The sequence below is a fragment of the Ictidomys tridecemlineatus genome, chromosome 12 (genome assembly GCF_052094955.1).
Source record: "Ictidomys tridecemlineatus isolate mIctTri1 chromosome 12, mIctTri1.hap1, whole genome shotgun sequence".
NCBI lineage: Eukaryota > Metazoa > Chordata > Mammalia > Rodentia > Sciuridae > Ictidomys > Ictidomys tridecemlineatus.
Genome location: NC_135488.1, coordinates 68976193 through 69003531, shown reverse-complemented (window position 1 = coordinate 69003531; position 27339 = coordinate 68976193). Strand labels below are relative to the sequence as shown.

At 42.4% G+C, this 27339-nt stretch overlaps 1 protein-coding gene across 1 annotated transcript in view; it reads left to right on the top strand.

Annotated features, from left to right (window-relative positions):
• The window catches only part of LOC144368963 (uncharacterized), a 187532-nt gene that overhangs the window by 125202 nt on the left and 34991 nt on the right, over positions 1–27339 (top strand). The window contains exon 4 of the mRNA XM_078027905.1: positions 22160–22266. Coding sequence (XP_077884031.1) covers positions 22160–22266 — 107 coding nt within the window. The remainder of the gene's footprint in view (positions 1–22159; positions 22267–27339) is intronic.

The following is a 27339-nucleotide window of genomic DNA, read 5'->3' as shown; positions in this document are numbered from 1 at the left end:
GATTCTGACCCTACCACATTTTGCCTGGACTCCCAGGCCTTCCTTTGAAATCTCAGCGGGAGTCTCCAAGACCCCCTTACTCCAACACCCTGCATTCCTGCAGGACCAGCACCATATACAATGCCAAGTTTTCCCACCAGCTTAAACTGTGTCAAGATGCTTCAACCAAGGCTGCGATGGCCTCTGAGTGGTTGGGTGACTGAACACAGTGAAATAAATCCTGGGGAAACAACTTTCTGGGCTGTCTGTGTGAGAAGGGTGTCCTCATTGTCTCTTAGAGGAGATTTCACTTCTATACCCTTGAGCCTGCAATGGGTGTTGTCTGGTAAATTCTTGAGCTATCCTGTAGGAAAGTTTCCTATTGTCTCTGTGTGAAGTACTTAGCATCTCTTTATTGGATATAATCTCTTTAACTACCACACCTTCCTTGGCCCCTATTTTAAATGCACTTTTCTGGCCAAACTGTGCATTTTTAAGATCCTTCAGCTCTATTTTCTGCTCACAGTTCACCTGGCTAAAAACTGCCAGCAAAATCCATGCCCCTGCTTGAATGCTGTGCTGCCTTGAAATTGCCTCTTACCTTGATTCACCTTTAAATTCAGCCTTACACAAAGTCTCAGAACATGGCAAAATGTAGACAAGTTCTTTGCCAGAGTATACCACAAATGGCCTCTAGTTCAATTCCAAATAGAACATCCTCATTTTCCTCTGAAACCTTAGGATCAAGTCTTTGCTGTCTGCATTTCTACTGTTATTCTGGTCTTCTGATCACCCACTAAGCAGTGTTTAAAATGTTCTAAGTCTTCTCCAGCCTGCATCTCCCAACTTTCCCAATGTCCTCATGCAAACCAGTTCCAAAGGCTTCTGAACCATATGGTCAGATTAGTCACAGCAATGTCCCCACTTCCTTTTACCAATTTCTGTGTTAGTCAGCTTTTTGTTGCTGTGACCAAAATACCTGACAAAAACTATTTAGAGGATGACAAATTTATTTGGGGCTCAGGGTTTCAGAGATTTCAGTCTGTGATCGTCTGACTCCATGGCTCTGAGCCTGAGATATCAGGCAGAGCATCACAATAAAAGAGTGTGGCAGAAAAAAGTAGCTCAGGATATGGTAGCCGTGAAGCAAAAAGAGAGGGGAAAGGGCTTGGGGAAGAGGAACTCTTCCAGGGCCCACCCCCAGTGACCTACCTCCTCCAGTCACGTCCCACTGCCTGTAGTTACTACCCAGTTAATCCATTCAGACTAGGACGTATCAGTTAGGTTATAGCTCTCATCATCTAATCACTGCTCCTATGACCATTCCTGGGGGACACCTCATCTCCAAACCATAATAGCACCCGTGTGCAGTGAAGCTTTCTTTCAACTAAATCGGTTTCCCAAACTGTGTTCCTTGGACTGAGTTCCTGGAATGCTAAAAAGATTCTACTTTGTTTTTGTTTGGAAAATCAAATGAAAAGGGGAAAAAATGGTTGTATGATTCAGTTATTAGTTTCTTCGATAGTCAAAAAAACATCTTGAGGTTGAAGGTATTCAAACTATGTCCTATATGTTTCAAATTGAATTATTAGAAGACTTTTAACTTTTCAACCGTGCCCTAGGAAAGAACTATCAACTATTGTGAGTTTTTCTAATACATGATCACTTGTGAAATTGAATCAATATAACAAGGACAGAGTTCCCATGGTATTTATTTTTAAAAAAGGGTCTCTGAACTGGTTGCAGTGGTGCATACCTGTAATTCCAGTGACTTGGAAGGCTGAGGCAAAAGGATTGCAAGTTTGAGGCCAGCCTCAGCAATTTAGCAAAAACCTGTCTCAAAATAAAAAGGACTGGGGATATATCTCAGTGATAAAGCACCCCTGGGTTAAATCTTCAGTACCAAAAAACAAACAAATAAATAAGGAACTCTGCCTTTTTATGTAATCATAGAATTACATGGGTATTAAATTATACTAAGGAAATATTTTAATTACAATAGGAGTGATAATGACATAAAAAAAATATCCCCCCACCTTTGGAGGGGTACCAGGAATTGAACTCTGGGGTACTCAACCACTGAGCCACATCCCCAGCCCTATTTTGTATTTTATTTAGAGACAGGGTCTCACTGAGTTGCTTAGTGCCTTGCCATTGCTGAGGCTGGCTTTGAACTTGCAATCCTCCTGCCTCAGCCTCCTGAGCCACTGGGATGACAGGCATACGCTACCGTGTCCAGGAATAGTCCCCTTTTTGACAATGCATAGCAGCGTGTGTAAGGGTTCAATAACATGCTGTCTGGAATTTCCTTTAAAACATTTCAGCAAGAAAAGAATGGGAGAAAAACTGGGCAGTGATGAAAGAAATAAGCTGAAATTCTGGTGGTTGCTGAAGCTAGAGATAAGTGCATCAATGTTCTTATATTCTCCACTTTTATCTATGTTCAATTCTTGTAACAGAAAGTAAAAAAGAATAAATTCTGTGTCGGATAAGTTTAAGAAGTGCTGGATTCCATTAAATTATATTAACCACATTTCTTTACCAAATATCTTCTCGGGACCTTTATATATTAATAAAACTAGCTATGTAAATCCTTTAATTCTTTGCTTTGCTCAGTATATTGAAAGGTTGATGTGCTATAAAAAATATGTGAACACCCTTCTGGAAATACAGACCTACATTCTGCCCGACATCGGGTTTGGATTGAGTCTCGGCCCTGACCATTGCTGATGATGGCATGCTCACATTTGGTGCTGTGTGTTTTCTTTCCATCTCTCTATCTCAATCCCAGCCCTCCCAGCCCTGAAGACGCAGGGAGGCCAGATTCTCTGGGGCTCAGACCTTTGCTCAGCCACTTCCTAGCTCTCTAATCTCAGGCAAGTCATTTAACCTCTGTGCCCCTCACTTTCTTCATCTGTAAAGTGGGATAGCAATAGTTATCTAACTCACAGGATTATCACATGGAATAGATGAGATAGTGCCTGTAAAGCATTTCACATAGCCTGGAACACGGTAAGTCCCTGTTATGGGTTTGGATATGAGGTATCCCTTAAAAGCTTCTGGGTTAATGCAGGAATATTTAGAGGTAAAATGATTAGAGTATGAGAGATGTAACTTGATCAGTCTGTCCTAATTTTTCTGGGTTTCTGTGGTGGCGGTAACTGGGGGCAGGTGGGGGTGTGGCTGAAGGAGATGGATCACTGGGGGCGTGCCCTGGGGAATTGTGTCTTGTCCCCTGGCTCCTCTCTCCCTCCCTCTGCTTCTTGGCTGGCATGAGGTGAGCAGAGCTCTTCTTCCGCTCACCTCCACCATGGTGCTCTGCCTCACCTGGAGCTCAGAGCAATGAGTCAGCTGACTGTGGACTGAACCTCTGAAACCATGACCCCAAATAAACCTACATCTCAAGGATGGGGACCACGTTGCCTGCTTGCTTTCCTTCCTTCTTTCTTTCTTTCGCTTACTATGTTGCCCTGTCTGACCTTGAACTCTTGGGTTCATGTCCTAGACTATAGGCATGTACTACCACACCCAGCGAGAACCATGTATTTTTCATCTCTGTATTACTCCAGCATGCTAACACAGGCCCAAAGGATGAAAAGGAAGCTTTCCAGAAGATTCAGTTCCTTTAAATCCTTGAAAGACCCCTTGGCATTACCACTTACAAACCATCACCACAGCTAGCTGCAAGAGAGACTGAAAAATGTGGTCTTTATTCCATACCTCTGCTTAGCCGAGGCATTGCCCTTTCTATCTATCTTTTATCTATCCATACATCTCTCTCTCCTCTATCTATCTATCTACCTGAAATGAAGCCAAAGGTCAAGACCAGTCCTGCAAAGAGCCCACAGCTGACTCTTTGGTGAGAGCCTCACTACTTTTAATGTGGTGATTTCAGGATAAGGAAAAAACAGCTTCCTGATGTTACCCATATCAGGCCTTGAGTACACTAGAAAACATCCTTTGTATTGACACACTTGAATACTGTTGAGAAAAAAAAAAAAGAGTCTGCGAATCAAGAAAGGAATAGCATAAGTGCTTCTGTAGCAATAATGTCCTCACTGAGGCACAGCGAGTTCACACACACGAAGCATTTTGACAGGAAAACATGCAGATATTTACTTTGGCAACTGGAGGATTTCACAGTTATTACTTCCCAGGTCTAAGCCATAGACTCATACATCTTCCAAAAGAACATGCAGGCAGTAATATGAAACCTGGGCTTATATCAAATTATACCTGTTTCTTGAGCATGAGCAAAGCTCTCTGCCAATACATAAGCATCTTTGCATTTGATTTTCCTGAAGTGGTTAATTCAGTAGTGAGGACATACAAATAACAGAGACCTGAGCCGAGCAAGCTCCTGGCAGGCAGAGCTTTCTAGAGTATCTTTTCTTTTCCAGTTGAGGTAGAAAGGAGTTGATATAATCAAGAGACACAGCTCTTCAGTTCCCATGGGGATGGCTAACTAAGTCATGAAGAATAACAAAAAGCCTACAGGTGACCTAAAACCATCACGTTGACTGTCAGATTGCATTTCCTCCTTGGGTGACATGTTACTCAACTGCCTAACAACTATAAACAATGACCACTTGTCTATTTTTCCTTTGTCTCCCTTTCCCTTATCACTTAGGATATTTCTCTTTTTTTAATATTTATTTTTTAGTTATAGGTGGACACAATATCTTTATTTTATTTGTATGTGGTGCTGAGGATCGAACCCAGTGCCTCATGCATGCTAGGCGAGCGCTCTACCTCTGAGCCACAACCCCAGCCCAAGGATACTTCTTCTTATCAAAATTAATCAACAAATATTAATTGGAATGACTTTTAATTAACATTAATTAAAATATTTGCTGTGCAACATAAGAGAGACCAATTCTCTGAGGGCATTGCCTTCATTGGGTTTAGTTTACAATCCAACTGGTTTTATTTGTAGTTCTTGTTCATTTTTAACCCAACTGGTGGCATATTACAACACTATTGTACAACTTGTATTTTTTGCTTTGTTTGTTTTGTTTTGTTTTCCTTATGGGAATGGAAGCCAGGGCCTAATGCATCTTGAACAGCACTCTACAACTGAGCTACATCCCCAACTCATTTTTAAAATTTTATTTTGAGACAAGGTTGCCCCAGCTATCCTCAAACTTACAATCCTTCTGCCTCAGTCTCCTGAGTCACTAGAATTATTGGGATACACCATTGTGCTTGGCTTGTTTCTTAGTTTATTTTTTCTTAACAATATATCTTGAAGAGGGTTCCATATCAATATAAGAATATACAATATATAGGAATATATAAGAATATGGAATATTCCACATATAGGAGCATGGAAATTCCATATACACATATATAGAAATATAAATAGAAATTCCATATGTACATACATAGGACTATAAAATTTGAGAGGATAGAATTGCCTTGTTCTTTTTTAAAAAAAGCAACACAATATTATACTGTATGAAAATGTCGTAATTTGCTTAACCAGTCTCTAAATGTGGCACATTATTAAATATTTTACTATTACAAATAATACTATTAGAAATAATAACTGACTGCAACTGAGCAAGGCCTGATCAGCAAGACTCTGTCTCTAAATAAAATATTAAAAAGGGCTGGGCAAGTGGCTCTGTGATTAAGTTCCCCCTGGGTTCCATCTCTAGTACCCCCCCCCAAAAAAAGAAAGAAATGATAACTAAGTATATGCACTTTTTACCACCTGGATCAATGTGTAACTGGGTAAACACCTAAAAGTTGGACTGCTGGGTTGAATGCAGAGAGCATGTGCTTTTGTGATCTATTGCAATCAAATAGCCATTACCAAAGTTTCTCCATCAACGAGATAATAGACACACTCCACAAACCCTCATGCATTCACACTCATAAATTTGGCACTTCCCTGTTAAGTGCCCTCCTCAGGGGAAGAAATTACCTAATTTTTTGAATTTTTTCCAATTGGAAAGATTTTTTTTTAAAATACCACTTCATATTTTTAATTTGCATTTCTTTTATTATGAATGAGGCTGAGCACTTTTCATGTGTTGAAGCAGGTATTTAGGTCTATTTCTGGAGCCTCTATTCTGTTTCATTGATCTGTCTGTTATCTGTCTTTTTTCAGAATTGAGAAGGATGATGCTTAATTTAAAATAAAGATAGAAGTCACCAGGCTCTACCATTCACTAGTTAGCTATCTGATCTTGAATGAATCTCTTCACCCCTTTGATCTTAGCTTCTCCATCTATAACACAGTGGCTTTGGATCCCCTGGGTTCATCTTCTCAGTGTATGTTTATTGAGCGTTAGGGTCCGTGCTAGGTGTGGAGGATGCCAGGGACAGTGAACACACAGGCTGTCGTCTCTGCTCTCTGAAGTTTATAGTCTGTGTGGGAGGCGCCACTATTCCTATCATGAGTTAGATCCTTGAGGGTCCCTAGCAAAGGTAACATAGGTGACTGGGAGAAGAGAGAGCAGGGGGAAGGCCAGAAAGATTTCTAAAGGCTATAACCTGGAAATTGACATCCCAGGAGAAAGCCAGGGTGGTAGAGGGGAAAGATTTTCCAAATAAACTTCCTAGCATGTGAGAACTTGGCATGAACAAAGAACTCTCTGTTGTAGTTGAAAATAGACAGGAAGGTGTCAAAAGATGAGAGAGACTGACAAAGTAGATGGAAATCAATTTCTGCAGAGCCTTGGAGAGAGATTCTCCTATGCATTTGTCTTACCTGGTAGCTCTAGGAAGTAATCTGAATTAAGACCAAGGTGGTGAGACTTTCTTGGGAAGTGAAAACCTGGGACAGTGAGGGTGGGGACAAAGGGAGAGGAGGCAAAGAAAGATGTGAAGCAATGCGTGAGTGTTATCACTCTGGTGACTGCATGACAACAAGGTGCGGCTGCAAAGAACACAGCTGGTTGGTTACCAGATATGTTTGTTCAGCCCACGAGACTTCTCCAGAAAGTTTACAAGCAAAACCACATCTCAGAGCAATTCTAAGAAGGGAGAGAGGAAGAAATAGATCCATCTGATTGGTCTTCTTCACCTTGTGTTACTTGTTGGTGTTTCACTCTGCAGAAGCTGCTTCCCATGTGCTTCCACGATGTGTCAGCCAGTCTCCTCCGTGGTCATGTCTATGGAAGTTGACATGCAGGTGGAACACCAGCCAAGACAGGAAGAGTGGCTCAGTCCAGGGAATCTGAAGAGGCACACAGGGTTCAGGCCTAGTATACCATTAAAGGATTCCACATAAGTCAGTTTACCTGACCTGGTAACATGGTGGAGAACAACTTCTATAGGATTGAGAACAGATGTAGAGACCACTTGGGACACTGTTAGAATAGTCCAGAAGAAAGCAGAGTCCAGGGTTGGTGGGGGGCGGTAGGTAGGTGTGGAGATGGAGAGAGCGAATGCATATGAGAAATTTCAGGAGGTAAAATTGCTAGGATGGAGGAATAGATCGAGTTTGAGAAATAGGAAAAGGTATCAATGATGCCTAAGTTTCTGACCTAGCAATTCAGTGGGCAGTGATATGATTTGCTCAGACAGGAATCTGAGGTAGAGAATGAGGTTTAGGGGGAAAGTTGCGTTTTAGACTAGTGCCCAGGAGAAACTCAACTAGAGATTTCAAGTAGACAACTGAGTATAAGAGTTGGATGATTGAAGGAGTGGATATGGGTAGTGGGAATTGAAAATAGAGTGAGAAACAGAAGTTTAAATCTCAAACATTTCATGGCTCTGCAGGGGCAGATGGGCCTACAAAGGAAATAAAGAAGGAACAGGCACAGTTAGGGGAGAAATAGAAGAGCTTTGTTTCCTTAAAGTCCAGGGAAGAAGGATCCAGGAGAAAATGATCCCAGAAAGACCAGGGGAGGGGAAGACTCCATCTCAAGTGATGAGTCTGAGGTGTGAAAAGAGCTGATGGAAAGGTAGGATTATTGACAGCCATTCAAGAAGTTTCCCTGGTAAGAGAATAAGAAAGAGTAACAATGAGAAGGGACTGGGGGTTGAGAGAGGTGCTTTTGTCCTGTCTTAAGAGAGACTTAAGCAAGTTTAAATGGACCAGGAAGAGTTCCAGAGCCAGGGAAGTATTGCACACAGGGAAGGAGAGACATTGTACAGCAGGAGACTCCGGAAGGAGCAGGAGGGGCTGGAATCCAGAACACAGGTACAGGGCCTGACCTCAGGGCAGGAAGCATCCGCCAGGGGCTGGGAGGAAAGGAAGTGGGGATGGAGCCAGGAAGGTGGGGCTGGAGCAGGAAGTTGAGGGGTCTGATTCAATGGCATCAATTTTTGAAAAGTAGGAGGCAGGTCATACACAAAAATGTGAGGTGGGGGAAGAAGAGTGGAGATGGTTTGAAATAGAAGAAACTCTCAACTTGGTGATCTTGGGAGAACTCTAGTCCATGGGCACCTTGAAGGAGAGGTAACTGGGTGAAAGGAAGACTGGAAATGCAGGAGGGAAAGCAGGAGGTAGAAGGAAGTGGGTCACAAGCCAACCCCCCCCCCCAAGTCTTGCTCCCCCAGCTAACCCTCCAGCCAGTCTTATCCCTGCTCTTCCAGTTCAAAGACAGGGAAGCAAATGAGACGGGTCTGAAACAACCACCAGGGCATTTGGCTTCCAGATAACTAAGAGGCTGTCATTTTTATGACTCATAAATATTAGCTTAACACAAGAACCCCAACCCAGTTTTGAAAACACTTTTATTGTGGCATCCTGGTGATACTTCCAAAGGTTGACGCTGGAAAACACAATATTGTGAGCATCAACTAAAATTTGAACACAGAAGCATGTTAAAAAGTCTTTTGTTCCTTGGGCTTTTCTTTGGGCTAGAACAGGACCTAACTGTTTAACTTGTGGTTAAGGATTATTTGTGCGGGGCACCTCTGTAGGTGAAATGTAGTGGATTTGGCATTTTGCCTGTGGAACACTGGGCAGGATCTCCAGTTACAAATTGCAGCTGTATAAAATAACAGGAAATGTGGGGCTTTGAAAGATTCCACTGGAAAGATTAATTATTTGGAAAAAAGAGTTATGCATCAGCTTCGTGTGTTTTTAGAGAAAAGGTGGCCCACGCCATTTTTAATAGCTCAAAAGAAAATTCTGCTACCAGGCTGAAGAGAGGAAGAGAAGACCTCTGGTTTGTTCTTTTTCTAAAAGGGCTCACATTAAGTTTTAAAACCATCTTTATTCTCTGTTAGAAGACAAGGGGTAAGAAATGAAAGCCAGATGGAATCCCAGAAAGATTTGGAGCTTATAAAAGAAAAGATCTGGATTTCCTAATTCTCCAAAATGCCCTCCCTGGAATTGTTGGCTTTATTTTTTTTCTGAAATCTTCTCCCTCCCATCCCCCACCCCGCAACTTAACATTGAAGGATTTCCTAACATCAACTGGCCATGCACATTCATTTTCTTGTAGGGCATAAGAACATTAGTCAAGTCAACTTGAAACTTCTGGGTGGACATTGGCTCTGGATTTAGCATCTCTCAATGTCCACGAGGATAAACCAATATTTACCACATGGTTGGAACAACCCCCTAACGATTAGACATGCTGACACCAAGATTGACTTGAGCATAGTTTTCTGAGAAGCATGTGTTTCTACATATTTGAAGCAAAATAATTCAATCTCCCCAGTGTACTCTGGTTGTGAACTGCCAAGAAACTGTAGGGGAGCTGGTGTTTGGGGTGCGGCGGAGGGGGAGGGGCAGCATCTTCTTGAGTTCCTGAGACATCCATCTGTGAGTGCAGATAGAGAAAGGCATCTGTTTTCAGGTAGGTTTGTCACTTTGTTTCAGGGTGAGCATTACTCATCTGAAGTCTGTCTTGGAGAGATTTACTTGGCGTAAAAGCTTACTTGAGCAATGGAGGGAGGAATCCTTCTCTCTACGTGTCTCCATCCCTCATAGTTGAGCCTGACCACCAAATATGAGAGATATTTATTGCCTGACATGATGGGGGAATGGGATGTTCAGGCTAATCAATTCTAGGGGTTGGTAGAGAGCAGCCATGTAAAGACTTTATGTGCAGTAGTGTACACTGGCTGTCGTGGGACTTTCTGAGATCACCAAGACTTCTGGATCTTCAGGGCCTCCGGTCTCAGGCCATCACCAGGAACAACAGTTATGCTCAGGGAGAGTACAAGAGGAGTAAATCAGATCCTCCCCTTGACTGAAAAAGCCAGAAAATCATGGCTTTCACTGTCATCCTGTTAAATTTCAAATTGAAATTTTCAAAGTCAGAGAAGAGTGGTTTTGGAGATTATGGTGGAAGTGCACAGTTGCCTTCATTCCTGAGATCTGACAGCAGAATCCAAGGCTGCTGGGATGGGATGGGAGAGGACCCGCCCCAACCTCCTCTATTGTAGAAGCTTATGCACACCTCCCCCATCCATCCTCTACACACTATGATGCCTGGAGTGGCACATCCTCTTCAAATATAAATTTTTATTTAATTTTATTTAATTTGGAACTGGGGTTTGAGTCCAGGTCCTCATTCATGTTGAGCTCATGCCCTACCACTGAGCCCCTCCCCCAGCCAATGAACTTTTAATAGGTTTTGTGCTAAGAGTCCAAGATGAGAAGAAACACAGTCCCTGACTTCAGGGACATTCACATTAGCTGGAGACACAGGAAGCCCAGGCCAATGCAAGAGGCAGATGCTTAGAGCAGAGCATATGACCATGGGCAAGTTGTCTTATCCTAGCTCATAAGGAAAGAACTCAGAGAAGCAGAGTCTAGAAGACCCAGTTACAAAGGCCATTCCCTGGATTCAGGGAGCTGGGACCATGGACCAAAATTTGGACATGACTTCATTTTTTCCTATGACTGCTCTGTTGGGTCCAACCTCTGCATGTTGATCAGAAGGGCAGATCCCACAACTTTTCCAGCCTCTCTCGGGAATTTAATCAAGAGTTTCCCACTGGCTCCACCTCAGCCAAAACTTCCCTCTCTCATCCAGTTTAAAACTTATTCTCCCTTCCTTTGCCAGACTCAAAAATCCTATATGTCTCATTTCTTTTTTTCTTTTCTTTTTTTTTTTTTTTTTTTTTGAGGCAGGGTCTTGCTAAGTTGTTGAGGCTGGACTCTAACTTCTGATTCTCCCACTTTAGCCTCCTGAGTAGCTGTGGTTACAGAATCACCTCAGCTCTTTGTTTGTTTGCGGTGCTAGGGATCAACCCAGGGCTTCATACATTCCCCTACTGAGTTACATCCCCAGCCTGTCCTGTTCTGCTGTTCCTCCAGACCCTGGTTTCTACAGGGAGTGGTATGGGAGCAAAGATAGACAAAGGGCAGAAATGGCCTATTTGACTGACGCTATTACAAAAAACCATTGTAAAGTAGCACAGATGACACTTCATGCTTTGTTACATTCTTTTAAGACCTGGTGGCAGGTGGTGGGCACTGGGCATGCATGCATTGTTCCTTAGCATTGTTCCTTAGCATGCAGGCCCCTGAAACCCACCACTCAGAACTCATTCTGGCTCTTGCTTTTGTGAATAGAGTTCCCTACATGCTCTCAGATGCCCTGAGAGCCCTGCATGGGTCAAGGATGCCTTCCTCTGTGTCACGCCCCCCACTAGCTGTCAGGAGCAGGAGTGGCTAACTCCTCTCCTCTGAACTTCCCCAGACTTCCCACCTGAAGGAAACCCATGCCAAGCACTCTGGGTCCATTTCTTGGATCCTCTCTCAAAGCTTGGGGATCAGAAAATGCACAGGACTCCAGGAAAACTTTCTCCCTAGTGTCTTTACTACTCACATTGAGACTGAATTGCTTGAAGGTAAGTGGATTGGGTTCCGAAAAGCAGGACTCTTCCATTTTGTTTTGTTTTCCTTTTTTTTTTCTTTTTCTTTTTTCCTTTTTTTTGTCTTTTTTCTCTTTTTTTTTTTTTTTTTTTTTTTTTTTTTTGAGACAGGGTCTCATGATGTTGCTTAGGCTGGCCTTGAACTCCTGAGCTCAAGTGTTCCTCCTGCTTCAACCTCCCAAGTTCCTGGAACTACAGGCATTGTTTCTGTTTTTTTTTTTTTTTTTTCTTTTTCTTTATCAAGTCCTGCCCAGAAGGACCAGCACCTTTCTTTACTGAGCTTTTTAATGTAGATGTATGTGCATGTGTGTGCATGTGCACTTGTGTTTGTGGTACTGGGATTGGAACCTATGGCCTCACACATATTAGGGAAGCACCCAACCACAGAGCTACACCCTCAGCCCCAGAATCTTTCTTTAAAAAGAAGGTATTCTGGGTTGGTGATGTAGCTCAGTTGTAGGGCATGCACAAGGCCATGGGTTCAATCCCCAGCACCACACACAAAAAACAGGAGGTATTCTTGTCACTTATTTTGTCAGTTTAGAGGCCTGACAAAGTTCTTTCTAAGCAAGAAAAATCCTTTTGTCAGTTTAGAGCCGGACAAAGGACTTTCTAAGCAAGAAAAGTCCTTTCTTAACTCTATTATTCTTAATAAAAGTAATAACCAAAGGTTTTCTAGAGCTTTCCCAGGGCACCACTAGACATCGTCCATGTGTGTAGCACCAGGGAGTTGTGCAATATATGGTTTGTACAACTGAGCTGATAGCTTTGGGAAGCTTTGTTGTAAGAGAAAGGTCCTTTCACATAGATAATGCTAATTATCAAGACAGCCATTACTACCATTTGTTTAGCATTCAGAATGTACCAGTAGATATTACACAATATAGAGTATACATTATATTTAATCTTCACAACATAGTCCCTGCAATATAGGACTATTTTCTCCTGCTTTTGAGTGAGGAAGTTAGGACTCAACTTCTTGCCCCGCAATAAGCAGCTAGGATTTAAATACGGTCCTGTCTCTCTAAGTTATACTCCTTTTCTTTTTTCTCTTTTGGATCCAGTCACTTATTTTGTTTGTTTTATACTGGGGATTGAATCCAGGGGCACTTTACCACTGAACCACATCCCAAGCCCTTTTTAGTTTTTATTTTGAGACAGGGTATCACGGAGTTTAGGGCTTCACTCCATTTCTGAGATTTGCCACGAACTTCCAAATCCTCCTGCCTCAGCTTCCTCACTGGAATTACCAGCTTGTGCCACCATGCCCACCTAGCCATTTGTTTTACAGATGAGCAAACCCCAGCTCAGAGAGATTACATGGCTTGCTCTGAGGCATGTGGGGTCTCCTACTTTATTTCATGGAACTTTTAGGCTCTTGATGTATCTGCAAGAATGTGGCCTTAAATAGGGAATCTCAGAAAGAGGCATAACAATTTTGAGTACATACACCCAAAAGACAAGCCCAAGCTCTATCTGTATTGGAGTTCTCCAAAGAAACCAATAGGATACACATATAGGATATAATACCTATATGTTGGATATATGTATGTGTGTGTGTGTTTATATACGTACCTCTGTGTGTATTATATAAAGAATTTATTATGAGGGATTGTCTCATGTAATTGTGTAGGCTAAGAAGTCTCACAATCTGCCATCTACAAGCTGGAGCCCCAAGAAAGCCTATAGTGTAATTCAGGCTTAGTCTGAAGGTTTGAGAACCAGGGTAGCAGAACTGATGGTGTGAGTCTCAGTCTGAGCACAGGAGAAAATGGATGTCCCAGTTTGGTCAGGCAGAAATCAGAAGAGTGTGGTCAATTCTCCCTTCTTGTACTTTTTGTTCTATCTTCCCTCAACAGATAGGATGATGTCTATTCATATTAGGGAAGGCAATCTGCTTTACAGAATCCATTGAGTCAGAAGTTAATCTCACTTGGAAACAACTTCACAGATGAACCCAGAAATAATGTTTAGCCAAATATCTGGGCACCCCTGATCCAATCAAGCTAACATATAAAATTAAACATCACAGCATCTTTTTGTTCTTTTTCCTTCATGCATAATTATTTGAGCATCTTGCAGGAAGATGGTGTGAAGTAACATATCCTGAAAGAGAGGAGCTTTGTGTGAATTACCTATAGATAGACACTTTTGTCCTCTTAGCCTGTTTTAGTTTGCATTGCTCTAACAAAATAACTGAGCCTGGGTATTCTTAATAAAGAGAAGAGGTTTAGTTAGAGATCCAAATCATGGCATCTACAGGCATCATGGTGGGAGCACAGGCAAAAGAGAGAAACCACATGGTGAAATAGAAAACAAAAGGCTCAGGAGGGGCCAGCTTGCTCTCTTCATAACAATGCATTCTTGGGGGAATGCAATTTATTCCTACCATTCCCAACCCCCTCAAAAAAAGTATTAATCCATTCTTGAAGGTGGAGCCACCATGACCTAATTCCATTCCTCTAAACTCCACTTTTTGAAGATTCTGCCACTCAACACTACCACACTGGAAACCAAACCTCTAGCACATGACCCCTTGGGAGACAGACTCAAACCACATTCAACCCATAGCAGCTTGGATTAATAATAAGGAAAGAGGCTAAATGTGAGGTAGGCTTAATGCAAATCTGGGCAAGTGAAATTGAAATTCTGTTTCCTAATAGTTGTGTGTTTTCACAAATGAATATTTACTGAGATTTGTTAAGGTTAATATACATTTGGAAAATGCATATGATATTGTTGAAAAGTATTTGGCCAATGGGCAAATCATCCCACAGTATTTTAGTCTACTAGAACACGTGAAATGTATAGTGACATAAGTGAAGTTGTATGAACTTAGTCATTCATACATGCTTACTAGCCTTTACATAACATAATAGATTTATTTATAAATACTGCTTTTTTTTTCAGTCTCAAACTTCATAAAACAAATCTATTCCAACTCTTTATGCATCTCTTGGTCACCCGGGTCCTCATTATCATTAAAGCCATTCTGAAGGCATTCTCACTTGTCTAGATGGTTGGGGTTCCTCTTGGATGCTGAGAGGGATGCTGTCATTGGAAATTTGATCCCAAACCACGAAGTGCCCATTCGCAGAGCATTAGTCAGTTGGTTGTCACTGGTCTCGCCAACATAACCACCCATTGTACTGCTTTTTAAAGCAATCATAAAAGGCTTGTCTGTGGCAATTTTCACCATTTCAAATGTGAAGTCACCCCCAGGAATAACTTACAAACCTGTGTTATATTTCCTCACCTCCTTTGGTACCGAGTCAATGACCTCCCTAAGCATCCAAACTAGCATTAATGGAGGGGATTTTAGGCTAACATCTTCCTTAAACTGTACCACAGTTGTTCAATATGAAGTAATTTAGAAAGTATTGGTGTCCCAAGACAGCAGTTGCAAAGACTCAAAGACAAAGTACCCCCCTCTTTTCTGAGCAGAATTTTTTTTGGGGAAAAAGTCTTGCCTTATTGACAAAAATAATTAGGTAGATAGATAGTAGTTAACATCTTTAGACTTTCCATACATATAAAATGTGGATAATAACTATTATAAAATATGGCTTTTTAAATTTGTAATTTGTTGTTGTTGTTTGGTTTTATTTTCTTTTTCATTTTATTTTGATTATGCATTATATAACACACTGCATGCTACATAACACATTACATAACTTTCTAGCAGGAGTAGATGACGATAATTGAGTTTTGTTTTGCCTTTTTTTTTTTTTCCATCAATCAGGAAAATACTTTCTTAATCAACGTTCTCCAAACCCTTTGACACAGAAAAACAATTAACTCCAGAGACACACCTATCTCTTTCCATCGAACTCCACTGACAGGGAAGATGGACAGTTCTTTTTTTCCCTTTAAACTTAGAGATATATACAGCGGCCACTCCAGGCTTGCCCAGGATGCTGAGTCCTGAAAGAATCTTGAACTACATTTTGGCACAGTTACCTAAACCAAAGCTCTATCATTTAGTCTCCTCCTTAGAGGGTTTGGCTCCATTTATTTCTTTATTTATTTATTGGAATAAGGTCTCGATTTGTTGCCCACATTGGTCTCAAACTCTTGGGCCCAAGCCTTCCTCCTGCCTCAACCTCTGAAGTAGCTAGGCCTATAGGTGCACCCATTGTGATGGCCGGCTAGTGATGGCCGGATGCCATGGGCTTCTTGTGGGCAGGACCCATCTAATTTATTTATCTTTGTCCTTTGTGTGCAAAACGGCAACTGGCTCTTAACAAGTGCTTGATATATATATATATATTTGTTGGTCTAGTGGATCTTTCCAAAAGTATTACTTTGTAAGTCCCCCATATCCACTTCTGTCTGCAGGGCTGCCTTAATACCAACCTTTCTCAGTGTTTCCAGCATAGGAAGTACAGAACTCATCCCAAACCTAGAGACTCTTTTTAGGGTTAGTGTGCCACACCCATGACTATACTTGGGTGCTTGGAATAGTTCACACACAGATATTAAATGAATGGACAGAGGACTTACCTATATCAATTTGAGAGCTGGGAGTATAGTTTAGATGTAGAGCACATGCTTAGCATGTACAAGGCCCGGGAACCATCCCCAGGGCCACATGAAAAAACAAAAACAAAGCAAAAAAGCTATTTGATTTCACAGTCCACCTGAATTCAAATGTATTTTGACAAGATGCTGATTTTTGAAAATTGTTTTGTTCATTTCCTTTGGACATGACTCCCGAGAATAAGGATCAGCAGCCAGAAGTGGGATTGAGTCAAAAATCAAGGGTATAGCAGTTGGGTGGCAGTTTCCTTGAATGGCTCAGGACACAGCTAGAGAGAAATCACAAGAAAATACCAGAGAGGACGTGGCTGGAAAACCAAAACTGAATTTTTATGAATTTAAATGGGTATCATTCCACTACCCCATTTATTAGGGAGACTCTACCACAAGTCCTATGTGTATTTCTGTGTGAGGTGTGTGTGTGTGTGTGTGTGTGTGTGTGTGTGTGTGTGTGTGTGTAAAACCAGAGGTATGGAGACTTCCTCTCCTTAAGGGCCTGAAAGACAAGCATTTCCTGAACAGGAGGCATGTTAGATACAAGCATCTTGGCTGTCTGAGATTTGATACCCGCTCTTGTGCTCACTACTGAGTGACCGTGGCCACATTCTTAACACCTCTGCACACTGTTTCCTCCTTTAAGAATGGAGATACTGCTGGTACTGCCTCCTGGGGTTGTCTGAGAGGTGGGCGAGTTAATGCATGCTGCACTGGAGCGCAGACAGCCCCAGGGCTTTGCTCCTTCTCCTGTCACATAATGGAGTCTATTTCTCCGCCCCTTGAGCCAGGGCTATCCCTGTCACTAGTTTTGACCAGGCGGTAGACAGGACAATGTTCCCCCGCACATGCCTATGTTTTAATCCCTACAGCCTGTGAACATAGGACATCACATGGAAAAGGAGAATCCTGGCTGCCCCTGGCAGGAAATTTGCTAATCTGCTGACCTTGAAGTGGGGAGAGTAGCCTAGATGACTTGGTGAACTCTGTGTGATTGCAAGGGCCCCCGGAAATGAAAGAGGGAGACAGGAGAGTCAGAGTCCAACGATGCAGAATAAGAAAGACGCAGCCGGCCATTACTAGTTTTGAGGATGAAGCGGGACACAGTCAATCAATGCAAGCAATTACTAGGAAATAGAAAAGGCAAGAAAATAGTTTCTCTTGTAGAGCCTCTGGGAGGGATGCAGCCTTGCCCAATCCTTGATTTTTGTCCACAGAGACCCATTTTAGACTTCTGACCTTCAAAGCTGTAAGATAATATATTCATGTTGTTTGAAGCCACTAAATTTCTGGTAATTTCTTGCAACTGCAATAGGAAACTAATACCAACCAATAGAATGAGGCAGAGTTGTGCTGTGTAATATAGCTGGGCCTTAAGAGATCAGCAGCTTCCAATTTTATCCTCTTGGGAATTGGTTGTCATGTCAGAAGTCCAAATGTGGTGAGTCATTGTGCTGTGAAGAAGCCCAAGCTAGCCACTTGGAGGGGACCAAGCTGCCAGACATGTGAGCAAAGCTCTCATGGTCATTGCAGCTCAGCCCAGCAACCACTTGAATGCAGCTGAGCAAAAAAGTGCCAGCTGACACACACACAGCAGAACCACCCAAATGAGCTGCCTGGACTCCTGACTCACAGAACTGTAAGCGAACAAAATGGTGGTTGCTGTAAACTGGTGTGACCAAGGATTTTGCTTATGCTGTGTAGACATCCTGAAAAGTGCCTGCAAGGACTTAGGATATAATGAGCATTCAATAAATGTTGATTATTATTATGCTATATGTGTATAAACCTCTTGATGATCCTTCTAAAGGAGTCTTACCCCATTGGTGATAGTTGGTATCACATATTCCCTCTTTTCCCTTTCTTACTATGAGCCAAATGTATTTCCCATGCCATTGATATTGGACTTGGCCTTAAAACTTGCTTCAGTTCATGGTACGGTAGCAGATGTGACACACAGAAAAGCTTTCAATGTGTTTCCATAATGGACCTCCCCTACTTGGGCCTTAAGAAAATGCCCTGGAAGGGAATCTGGAATCAGAGGCTGAGGCAGGAGTTCTAGGCCAGCCTCAGCAATTTAGTGAGACCTTGTTTCAAAATGACAAATAAAAAGGGCTGGGGATGTAAGTGGTAGAACACCCCTGGGTTCAATCCCCAGTACTGGGGGAAAAAAAAATTCTGTCCTAATCTTGGAGGCTTATCCTCCAAAAATGAGGTATGGCAGGGCTACGCTCCCTCCGAAGGCTCTAGGGGAGAATCCTTCCTCGCCTCTTCCAGCTTCTCTTGGTTTTTGGCAATCCTTAGGGTTCCTTGGCTTACAGAGCATCATTCCCATCTCTGCTTCTGCTGTTTTATTCCCTGTGTCATTTTACTTTTCTTTTTCTTATACAATGTCACCAGTCATTGGATTTAGGGCCCACCCTAATCCAGTAGAACTTCATCTTAGCCAATTTTAAATACCCTATCACCTGGCCGGGTGTGGTAACCCCAGTGGCTTGAGAGGCTGAGGCAGGAGAATCCCAAGTTCAAGGCCAGTCTCAGCCATTTATCAAGGCCCTAAGCAACTCAATGAGACCCTGTCTATAAATAAAATATTAAAAAGTCTGGGGATGTGGCTCAGTGGTGAGGCATCACTGGGTCCAATCCTAGATACAAAAAAAAAAAAGACTTTATTGCCTAATAAGATTACATTCTGACTTTCTATATAGCCTTGAATTTGGGGCTGAGGAGAGACATTCAACCCAGTGAAGTTCCTCCTTTTACTAGTTACAACTAAAGCCATCATTAGGCAAACCATACCCAAATGATAGCTCAGGTGAAAATTCAGAAGCCTTGTGATTTAAACCTGAAGGGGAACAGGTTGGGAAGAACTCAGGGAGGTCAGATTTTTACCTCCACCTAGACATTTAATATGGTTTAAATGTGTTCCCTCCAAAATGCATGTTGAAACTTAACCCCATGTGGTGCTATTAAGAGGTGGGACCTTTGGGGAAGTAATGGATTCGTGTCCATCCTCATGAATGGATGAGTATCCTTATAAAACAGGCTTCATGAAACTGGGAAGCACTCAGTGGTAGAGCCCCTGCCTAGCATGCATAAGTCCTGGGTTCCATTCCCAGACCCAAAACAAAACTAAACTAAATAAGAGGCTTCAGAGAAAGTTTGGTCTCTTACTTTTCAGCTCTTCCACTTGAGAGGATGCAACTAGAATGCCCTCACCAATCAATGCCTTGACCTTGAACTTCCCAGGCTCTAGAATTATAAGAAATAAATTTCTCTTCTTTTGAATTACCCATTCTCAGTCATTTAAGTCATAACAGCACACACACACACACACAAAAAAAAAAAAAAAAAAAAAAAAACCTAAGAGAGCATGTTTTAAATCTCTACAGTTCTGGGGTTATCAAAGAATATCGTTGAATGCTGTTGTTCAGGGTCAACCATGAAGGTGAGCTTTACTCACCTTGAAGAAAGTGCCCACGCCATTTTAGAAGTTCAGTGAGACATGTTTCCTATTAATTGATCTTCCTGACAAGCTTCTCACCTGGAAGTGGGGGAGCCTCTGGGCCCCACAAGACAAGGGCAAGGAGGGGTTCTATGGAGACTATGAATATGGCCAGGAAGGAAGGGACTGGGTTGTCCATGCAGAGCAAGCCAGACAAGAAGGGACAGAGCAGGGTCAGAGCTTCCTGGTGCCACTATCCAGACCACCTTGTATGTAGTTAACAAGAACACTTACCATGGATCTATATTAACATTATTTATTTATTTATTTTTGGTATGGGATTGAACCCAGGGGCTCTTAACCACGAAGCCACATCTCCAGCCCTTTGTGTGTATATGTGCATGTGTGTATTTTCATTTAGAGAAAAGGTCTCCCAAGTTGCTTAGGGCCTTTGCTAAGTTGCTGAGGCTGGCTTTGAACTTGAGATCCTCCTGCTTCAGCCTCCCCAATCACTGCAAATACAGGTGTGCCACACGTCACCCGACTAAGTCCTCTAACGTTTATTACACTTTACAAGGAGGCTATCATCTTCTTTGAGGCCAGAGAAGATGTGATTTTTGCATTCCAAGGGGTAACCCCATCATGGTAGAATACCCTGGCTACTTCCCTCCTACATTGAGTTAGTGCTTCCCCTGGTTCCAGATACCTGTATATGACCCTGACTTTGGAAGACACTTCTGAGCTCTGCTGGGGCAACCCTTTGGTGGGACACCCTCTGCCATAGGCAACACATTGATTTCTCCTCTCTTTCCAAGAGCTCCTGAACTAGCAGGGCCTGCCCATGAGGGCTGGGGGAGGATGGGCATGATTCTGCTAGTGAAGGAGGGAGGTGAGGAGACTGCCCCCCCCCCCATGTCTCTGTTTTGGCTGCCAGGGACTCAAAAGTCTTTAGGAGACAAAGCCTTTTGTTCTGTAATTACTGTGGATATGAAATTTAAAGGGCAAACAGCACTGGGAGGAAGAAATAGGAACAGACTTGAACTCACACTAAGTCTCAGGGATTCTGGAAGCTGAGTTCAGAGCCTGAAGAGACAAGAGACTGGAGCTAGGGAGGGGGGTGAGGAGCCAAAGGCTGGCAGAAAGGGAAGCCTTGGTTCAGTCTAAGCAAACAATTTTCCCCCAACTGGTCCTGTTGGGAAGAGCTCTTGAGGTCCCTCCTTTGAAATCTCCAGATTTTAGTCAGGAAAATGCCAAATACATCGCTGACTAAAGGAAGCGGGTGGATGAAAGTCCTTGGATTCATTTACCGGATACTGATTTGCCCCAAAAGGAAGTGGGGGGTGTCAGGGACATTATTTCCATTTCCTGGTTACAAATTCAAACATGGAACAACTGAGTCCTAACAGGACGGACAGAATAAAATAGGCGAACACCCCAGGTGGCACCACACCCAATACATTTCGGAAATTAGCATTTTGAAGGGCCTCCAGAGAGCAGTGCCTAGCTGCCACTTTAAATACAAGTCAACAAAGGTACCCCAAGAAATTCCAAAAAAGGTTGGGCACAACCTCTCTGACTTTGAACAAGTAAGTTGTGATATAGTCTGACAAAGGAATACTAGTAGATAAACTCTATCGCAAAGATCACCAAGATAAATGTGAAAAAAGCAAGAAGTTAAACAGTCCGGGTTATGTGCTATGTAGTGATTAATTTTTTACCACATATGAATAAAGTTATAGCATATGCATATGATTGAATACACAAGAATATGCATAAACTATTAAAAGTAATAACTAGCCAGGCTCAGTGGCATACTTATACTATGCTTATAATCTCAGCTATTCAAGAGGCTGAGTCAGGAAGGTCACAGATTCAATGTCAGCCTCAGCAACTCAACAAGGCCCTACCTTAAAATAAAATAAAAAGAGCTGGGGGTGTAGCTCAGTGGTAGAGCACCCTGGGGTGTTGGGGGAGGTGGGAGGGTTCAATCCCCAGCATTGCCAAAATAATAATAATAATAAGTTATAAATTGGGGTATCAATTGTCTTTGTGGGGAAGGATGTATAATCTGGGTGACACATTGTGCTTATTAGGGAAAGCTCATTCATCTGTATTTATGATTGGTGCACTTTTCTGCTAGACTAACACACACACATTCCCCCAAATAAAATAATTTTGAATTGAAAAGCATAACTCCAGTATCCGGCCATCCAAGAGGTTCTCAATTTCTTTCTCCACAGGATTAGTCCTCACCACTACTCACACACACAATTCAGGACAGAGGATGAAAGAGGCTTATATTTCAAGTCCCCCAGCCTGGCCTCCTTTACCCTTCCTTGATTTTGACCTCTCAGCCTCTTGTTTATCAATTGCTTCAGGACTTTTTTTTTTTTCCTTCCCCTCAAACAGATTAGGCCACAGTTGTTCATCTGTTCAAATGAAAGCCTGGCTGCTGTGCAATCCGAAGCTCTCCAGGACTGGGGTGTTGAAGGGAAACTGCTGGCTGCAAAGCACAGGTAAGAGGTTGCATTTCAGGACTGTACTTTTCTTTGTGTGTGAGCATATTCCCTGTTTAAAGGAAAATAAAAAAAGTGGTGAAGACTTAATTTTTTCACCCCTTTAATTTGAAGGGAAGGGGAGAAAATACAATTTTCCTTTAAAAATTTTTTTAAAAAAGAAGAAAAATACAATTGCCCTTACACAAGGCAGTGATATTCTTTCTAAGCAGGTCACAGATGGCCCTGGCAAGAAAAATTAAATGATAGCCAGGCTACAGTGGCACACACCTGTAATTCCAGGAGCACAGAAGCCTGAGGCAGGAAGATCTCAAGTTCAAGGCTAGCCTGGACAACTTAGTGAGACCCTATCTCAACAAAAAATAAAAAATGATAGCTCATTGGTAGAATGCCCCTGGATTCCATTCCCACTACTGCAAAAATAAATAAATAAGGCTGGGATATGACTCAGTGGTAGAGTGTCCTTGACTTCAGTTCTAGAAAAGAAACCAAAAAGAAAGTATCATTAAAAAAGAAAAAAAATAAATTAAAAAAAAAAAAGAAGCACTCCAGCCCTATTTTCAAATTTGATTGGAGATATTCCCTTTGAGGAAGTTGGCTGTTTGCCCAGGGAGTGCAGAACCACAGCCAAGATCCATTCATATCTGGGAAACAGAACTTCTAGAGAAGGGGTAGGAAGGATCCTGGCAGGTACTGAAGGCCTACCGTGTGCTGGACCTGAGCTAGGTACACCCATCATTATTATAGACATATCACACTAACTCTATGAAGTTGAATCTGCCATTTTGCCCATCTTACAGATGAAAACTAAACCCCAGAGTGATTAAGTATGTCACCTGAGGTCCTACGCTACACACACCCCAATACCTAGTGACTTACAGTGTTCCGACTGCCTATGATCCTGCAGATTGGTGGAGCTCCGTCGTGTGGTTCTCACCTGGGTCTCTCACACACCTGCTCCGAGGTGTCAGCTGAAGTCACCTGAGGGCTCTACTGGATGTCCAAGCACAACTTTGTTGAACCAATGCTGAATAGGGATTGCCACCTAGAGTGTTTGCATGTATCCTCTCTGTGTGACAACTGGGTACTGAAGGGAAGTGTCCCAGGAACAAGCATTTAAGAGCCAGGCTGATGCTGTTAAGGCTTTAGTCATGGCATCACTTCTGCTATATTCTATTACTGGTCAAATGGAGTCACATGCCCAGCCCAGATTAAAGAGGAGGAGAAATAGACTTCACCTCTCAATGAGAGGAAGTGTAGAAAAGACTGCAGCCATCTTTAATATATGACACCTAAAAAGAGGTGACACCAGGATTTGAATCCGGGTTGGCCAACTCCTTCCTTTACAGTCACCTCAAAGCTTAATTAGGAGCCTGCTTAACCAGTGGAAAATGGCCATTATTGATTTTGGTGTTTGTAAAGGAAGTTAAGTGGCAATATCAACACTACTTAGATAACTTGATAAGGAAGCCAGGCAGCACAGGCTACACTGTGCTTTACCAGGAAGGGTCTATTATTCCCACTACCCACTAGAAGATGTTATCTTTTCTACAAAAGATGAGCAACTTGGGAAATATGGAGCCCAAGACCTGCAAGACTTATAAGGTGCAAGTCTCTTTCTTCTAAGGGAGCTGATTCTTCCACTATAAGATGATAGTTGAACCATCCCTGGATACCTAGGTTAGTTCTCCAAAGGTTCTCTGATAAGTACTATCTGGAATCCTGAGTAAACTGTGAGCTGCCAGGTGGGCACACCTGCAATACTACCTATTGGAAGGCGGAGGCAGAAGGATCACAAGTTCAAGGCCAGCCTCAGCAATACAAGGAGACCCTAACTCAAAATAAAAATAAAAAGGGTTGGGGATATAGCTCAGTGGTGGAGTGTTTGCCTAGCATGTGTGATGCCCTGGGTTCACCCCAGTATAGCAAGAAAAAACTAAAAAAGGTCTGTGAGCTTCAAAAATAACATTTTACTACGGTTCCTTTTGGAAATGAAAGTCCCAACCATGTTTTCCTGCCACCCATCCCTGGCTGCCACCCTTCTAGTAACCCACCTCTGCAAATACTCATCTGCATGTTCATATTTGATTCGCCTTTGCTGCAGTTTCTTATGTCACTCCAAATCTTTCTGCTGTGCTGTCTGGTCCTATGAAACTAAGGGCTTCCCTGGGCAGAAAAGCCTGCTTGTCCCAGGGCACTGAGGTCAGCCAGGGAGCGTTCTATGGAAAGTTGCTAGTCTCCCAAGAGGGACTGAAGAAAACATTTTCCTTCCTTTAGCACCCACTGCAGCTGAGTAGGATTAGAATATGCTGCTCCAAAATATGCCACGTTAGCATATGGGTTATTTTGAGCTGAAAGCTATTGAGAATCAACAGACACAGAAAGAAGCTTTGGAGCTTCCCTTATCTGACTAAAGGCAGAAACTTCTGAGAAATGAGAACTACCATAAATCCTTTCTCTCCAGAGAGTTTTACGGACATTAAGAAGACAAAAAGGCAGCACCAAGATAGGCTTGCACAAATTTCACTAAATAACCCTTCCAGGGCTGGGGGTGAACCTCAGGGGTAGAGCACTTGGCTAGCAGGTGTGAGGCGCTGGGTTCAATCCCCAGCACTACAAAATAATTAAACAGCCTCCCATTAGTTTCTCCATGTATTTATCTTCCCACAATTAGCCATCCCTAGAAGTTCACCACCATCTTTCCTCTTCTTATCACTTCTCCTCAAATATATTGCCCTGTGTTACAATGATCTAGGAGCTTCCAGTTCTGACCACCTTTCTGGATCTTTTATTTCTGGAGGCCCCTTGTATGTATATTGAATACGCACCTTTTTCTCCCGTTAAAGTGTCAGTTTACTTTGCAGCACTCCAGCCACTAAATCTAAGAGGGAAAAAAAAATGTTGTTTTTCCTTTCCCAGCATAGTTTTTATTTTAACCAGTAGCTGCTCTAGTCAGGGACTTCTTCTCTTTTTAAACACCTTTCTTCTTGTCTTACCCACTTTCTCTCCTTTGAAAAAGCTCCTAGACCTCCTCTCCAGTGCAGATTCTCCTTTTCCCCTGTGCTAGCACCCATCATTGTCCGGAAACTGTCCAACCAATAAACAAACTTCCCTGGCTGGTCACAGTAGTGCAAGCCTGGAATCCCAGTAGTTCAGGAGGCTTAGGCAGGAGCATCACGAGATCAAAGCCAGCCTCAACAACTTATTGAGGCCCTAAGCAAATCAACGAGATCCTGTCTCTAAATCAAATATAAAAAAGGGCTGGGGATGTGGCTCAGTGGTTAAGTGCCCCTTCATTCAATTTCCAGTACGAGAGAGAGAGAGAGAGAGAGAGAGAGAGAGAGAGAGAGAGAGAGAGGGAAGTCAGTCAGTTCTTGGAGACTGCCCAGTAACACACACCTGTAGTCTCAGTTGGGAGGCTGAGGCAAGAGGATCACAAGTTCCAGGCAAGCCTTGGCAACTTAGTGGGACCCTGCATCAAAATAAAAAATAAAAAAGGCTGGGCATGCTGGCACATGCCTATAATCCCAGTGACTCAGGAGACAAAGACAGGAGGATCACAAGTTCAAGACCAGACTCAGCAATTAAGCCCTGAGCAACTTAGCAAGACCCTCTCTTAAAAATTAAAAAAAAAGGGCTGGGGATGTGGCTCAGAGGTTAAGCATCCCTGGTTCAATCCCTGGTACCAAAAAATACAAAGGGTTGGGGATGTAGTTCAGTGGTAGAGCACCCCTGGGTTTAATCCCCAATACTGGGGGGCAAAAAAATCCTTCTCTAGTAAAGTTTAGAAAAGGATTCTCAAGTTGAAGGAAGGCAACAACTCAAAGAACCTGAATGGTGTGAATTGGAGAGTTAAAAACCCAAATTACTCTTCAAACAGAGGCCTCAAAATGGCCTCAATCAATCTTATTGAATGATTAAGTGAACTTTACATTTACACTGTTGGTAAACAAAAGGATTTTTCTAATATGTTAATCAGTAGAGGAGATTGCAAGAGGGAGTTTAACTTAATTAAGATGATAGTTCTCAAACCTTTTGCTTTATCCATTTCCAAATAACAGGCTTACTTGCAAATTTCAAGTGTGTCTTTGGGTTTTTTTTTTAAACAAAGTCTAAGCCTTGTCTCCATTAGACAAGATTTCATATCAGTGATTTTTGTATTGGCCCTTAAGTAACAGTGGGTATCTTTTTAATAGCCCTGATCCTAACTTTTTTGCCAATTCAAAAATGATCTTGGGGTTGTGGGGTGTGGTTCAATGGTAGAATGATTGTCTAGCATGTACGAGACCCTGAATTGAACCCTAACGCCACACACACACACACACACACACACACACACACACACACACATACACACACACACAAGATCCACCCACAATACTTTAAAAAGTATCCTAGAAAAATACCTTAAGAGGGTTGGGGATATAGCTCAATTGGTAGAGTGTTTGCCTCCTTTGCAGAAGGTCCTGGGTTCAATTCCCAGCACCACAAAAGAAAAAAAAGAAAAGAACAAGATCATTAAGAATGGAGCGTAGTGTCTTCTGTCCAATAGATGTACTAATAGCACCTTTATTATAGTCACTGATAATTAAATGAGATTGTGATAGAAAAGTATTTTAAGAAACTTTTAACTTTTTTTTTTTAACCCTGTAATTATTTCCCAGTGTCTCCTGCCGGCTCCCTGTGCAGTCTGAAGTCTTCCCTTATCACCTCACAGTGTTTATTGCTCCAGGGGAAGACTGATAAGGTAGAACGTTTAGGAGTGGTTAAGAATGAGGCCTTTTGAACTTAGAAAGTTAAATTAAGCCTGAAATAGTGGAAGGCATGGAGCTGGTGCCATAAATATTAGAATTGGAAAAACAGGGAGTAGACCGCCTTATCTCCAGGTACATGGAATTATTAAAACCGTGGAAGGAGCCTGGTGAGGTGGCGCATGCCTGTAATCCCAGCTACTTGGAGCCTGAGGTGGGAGGATCACAAGCTGGAGGCCAGCCTGGGTAATTTAGAGAGATGCTGTTTCAAAATAAAATTTAAAAAGTCTGTGGAAGGGAGAAGAAAAACAAAGGGAGGCAG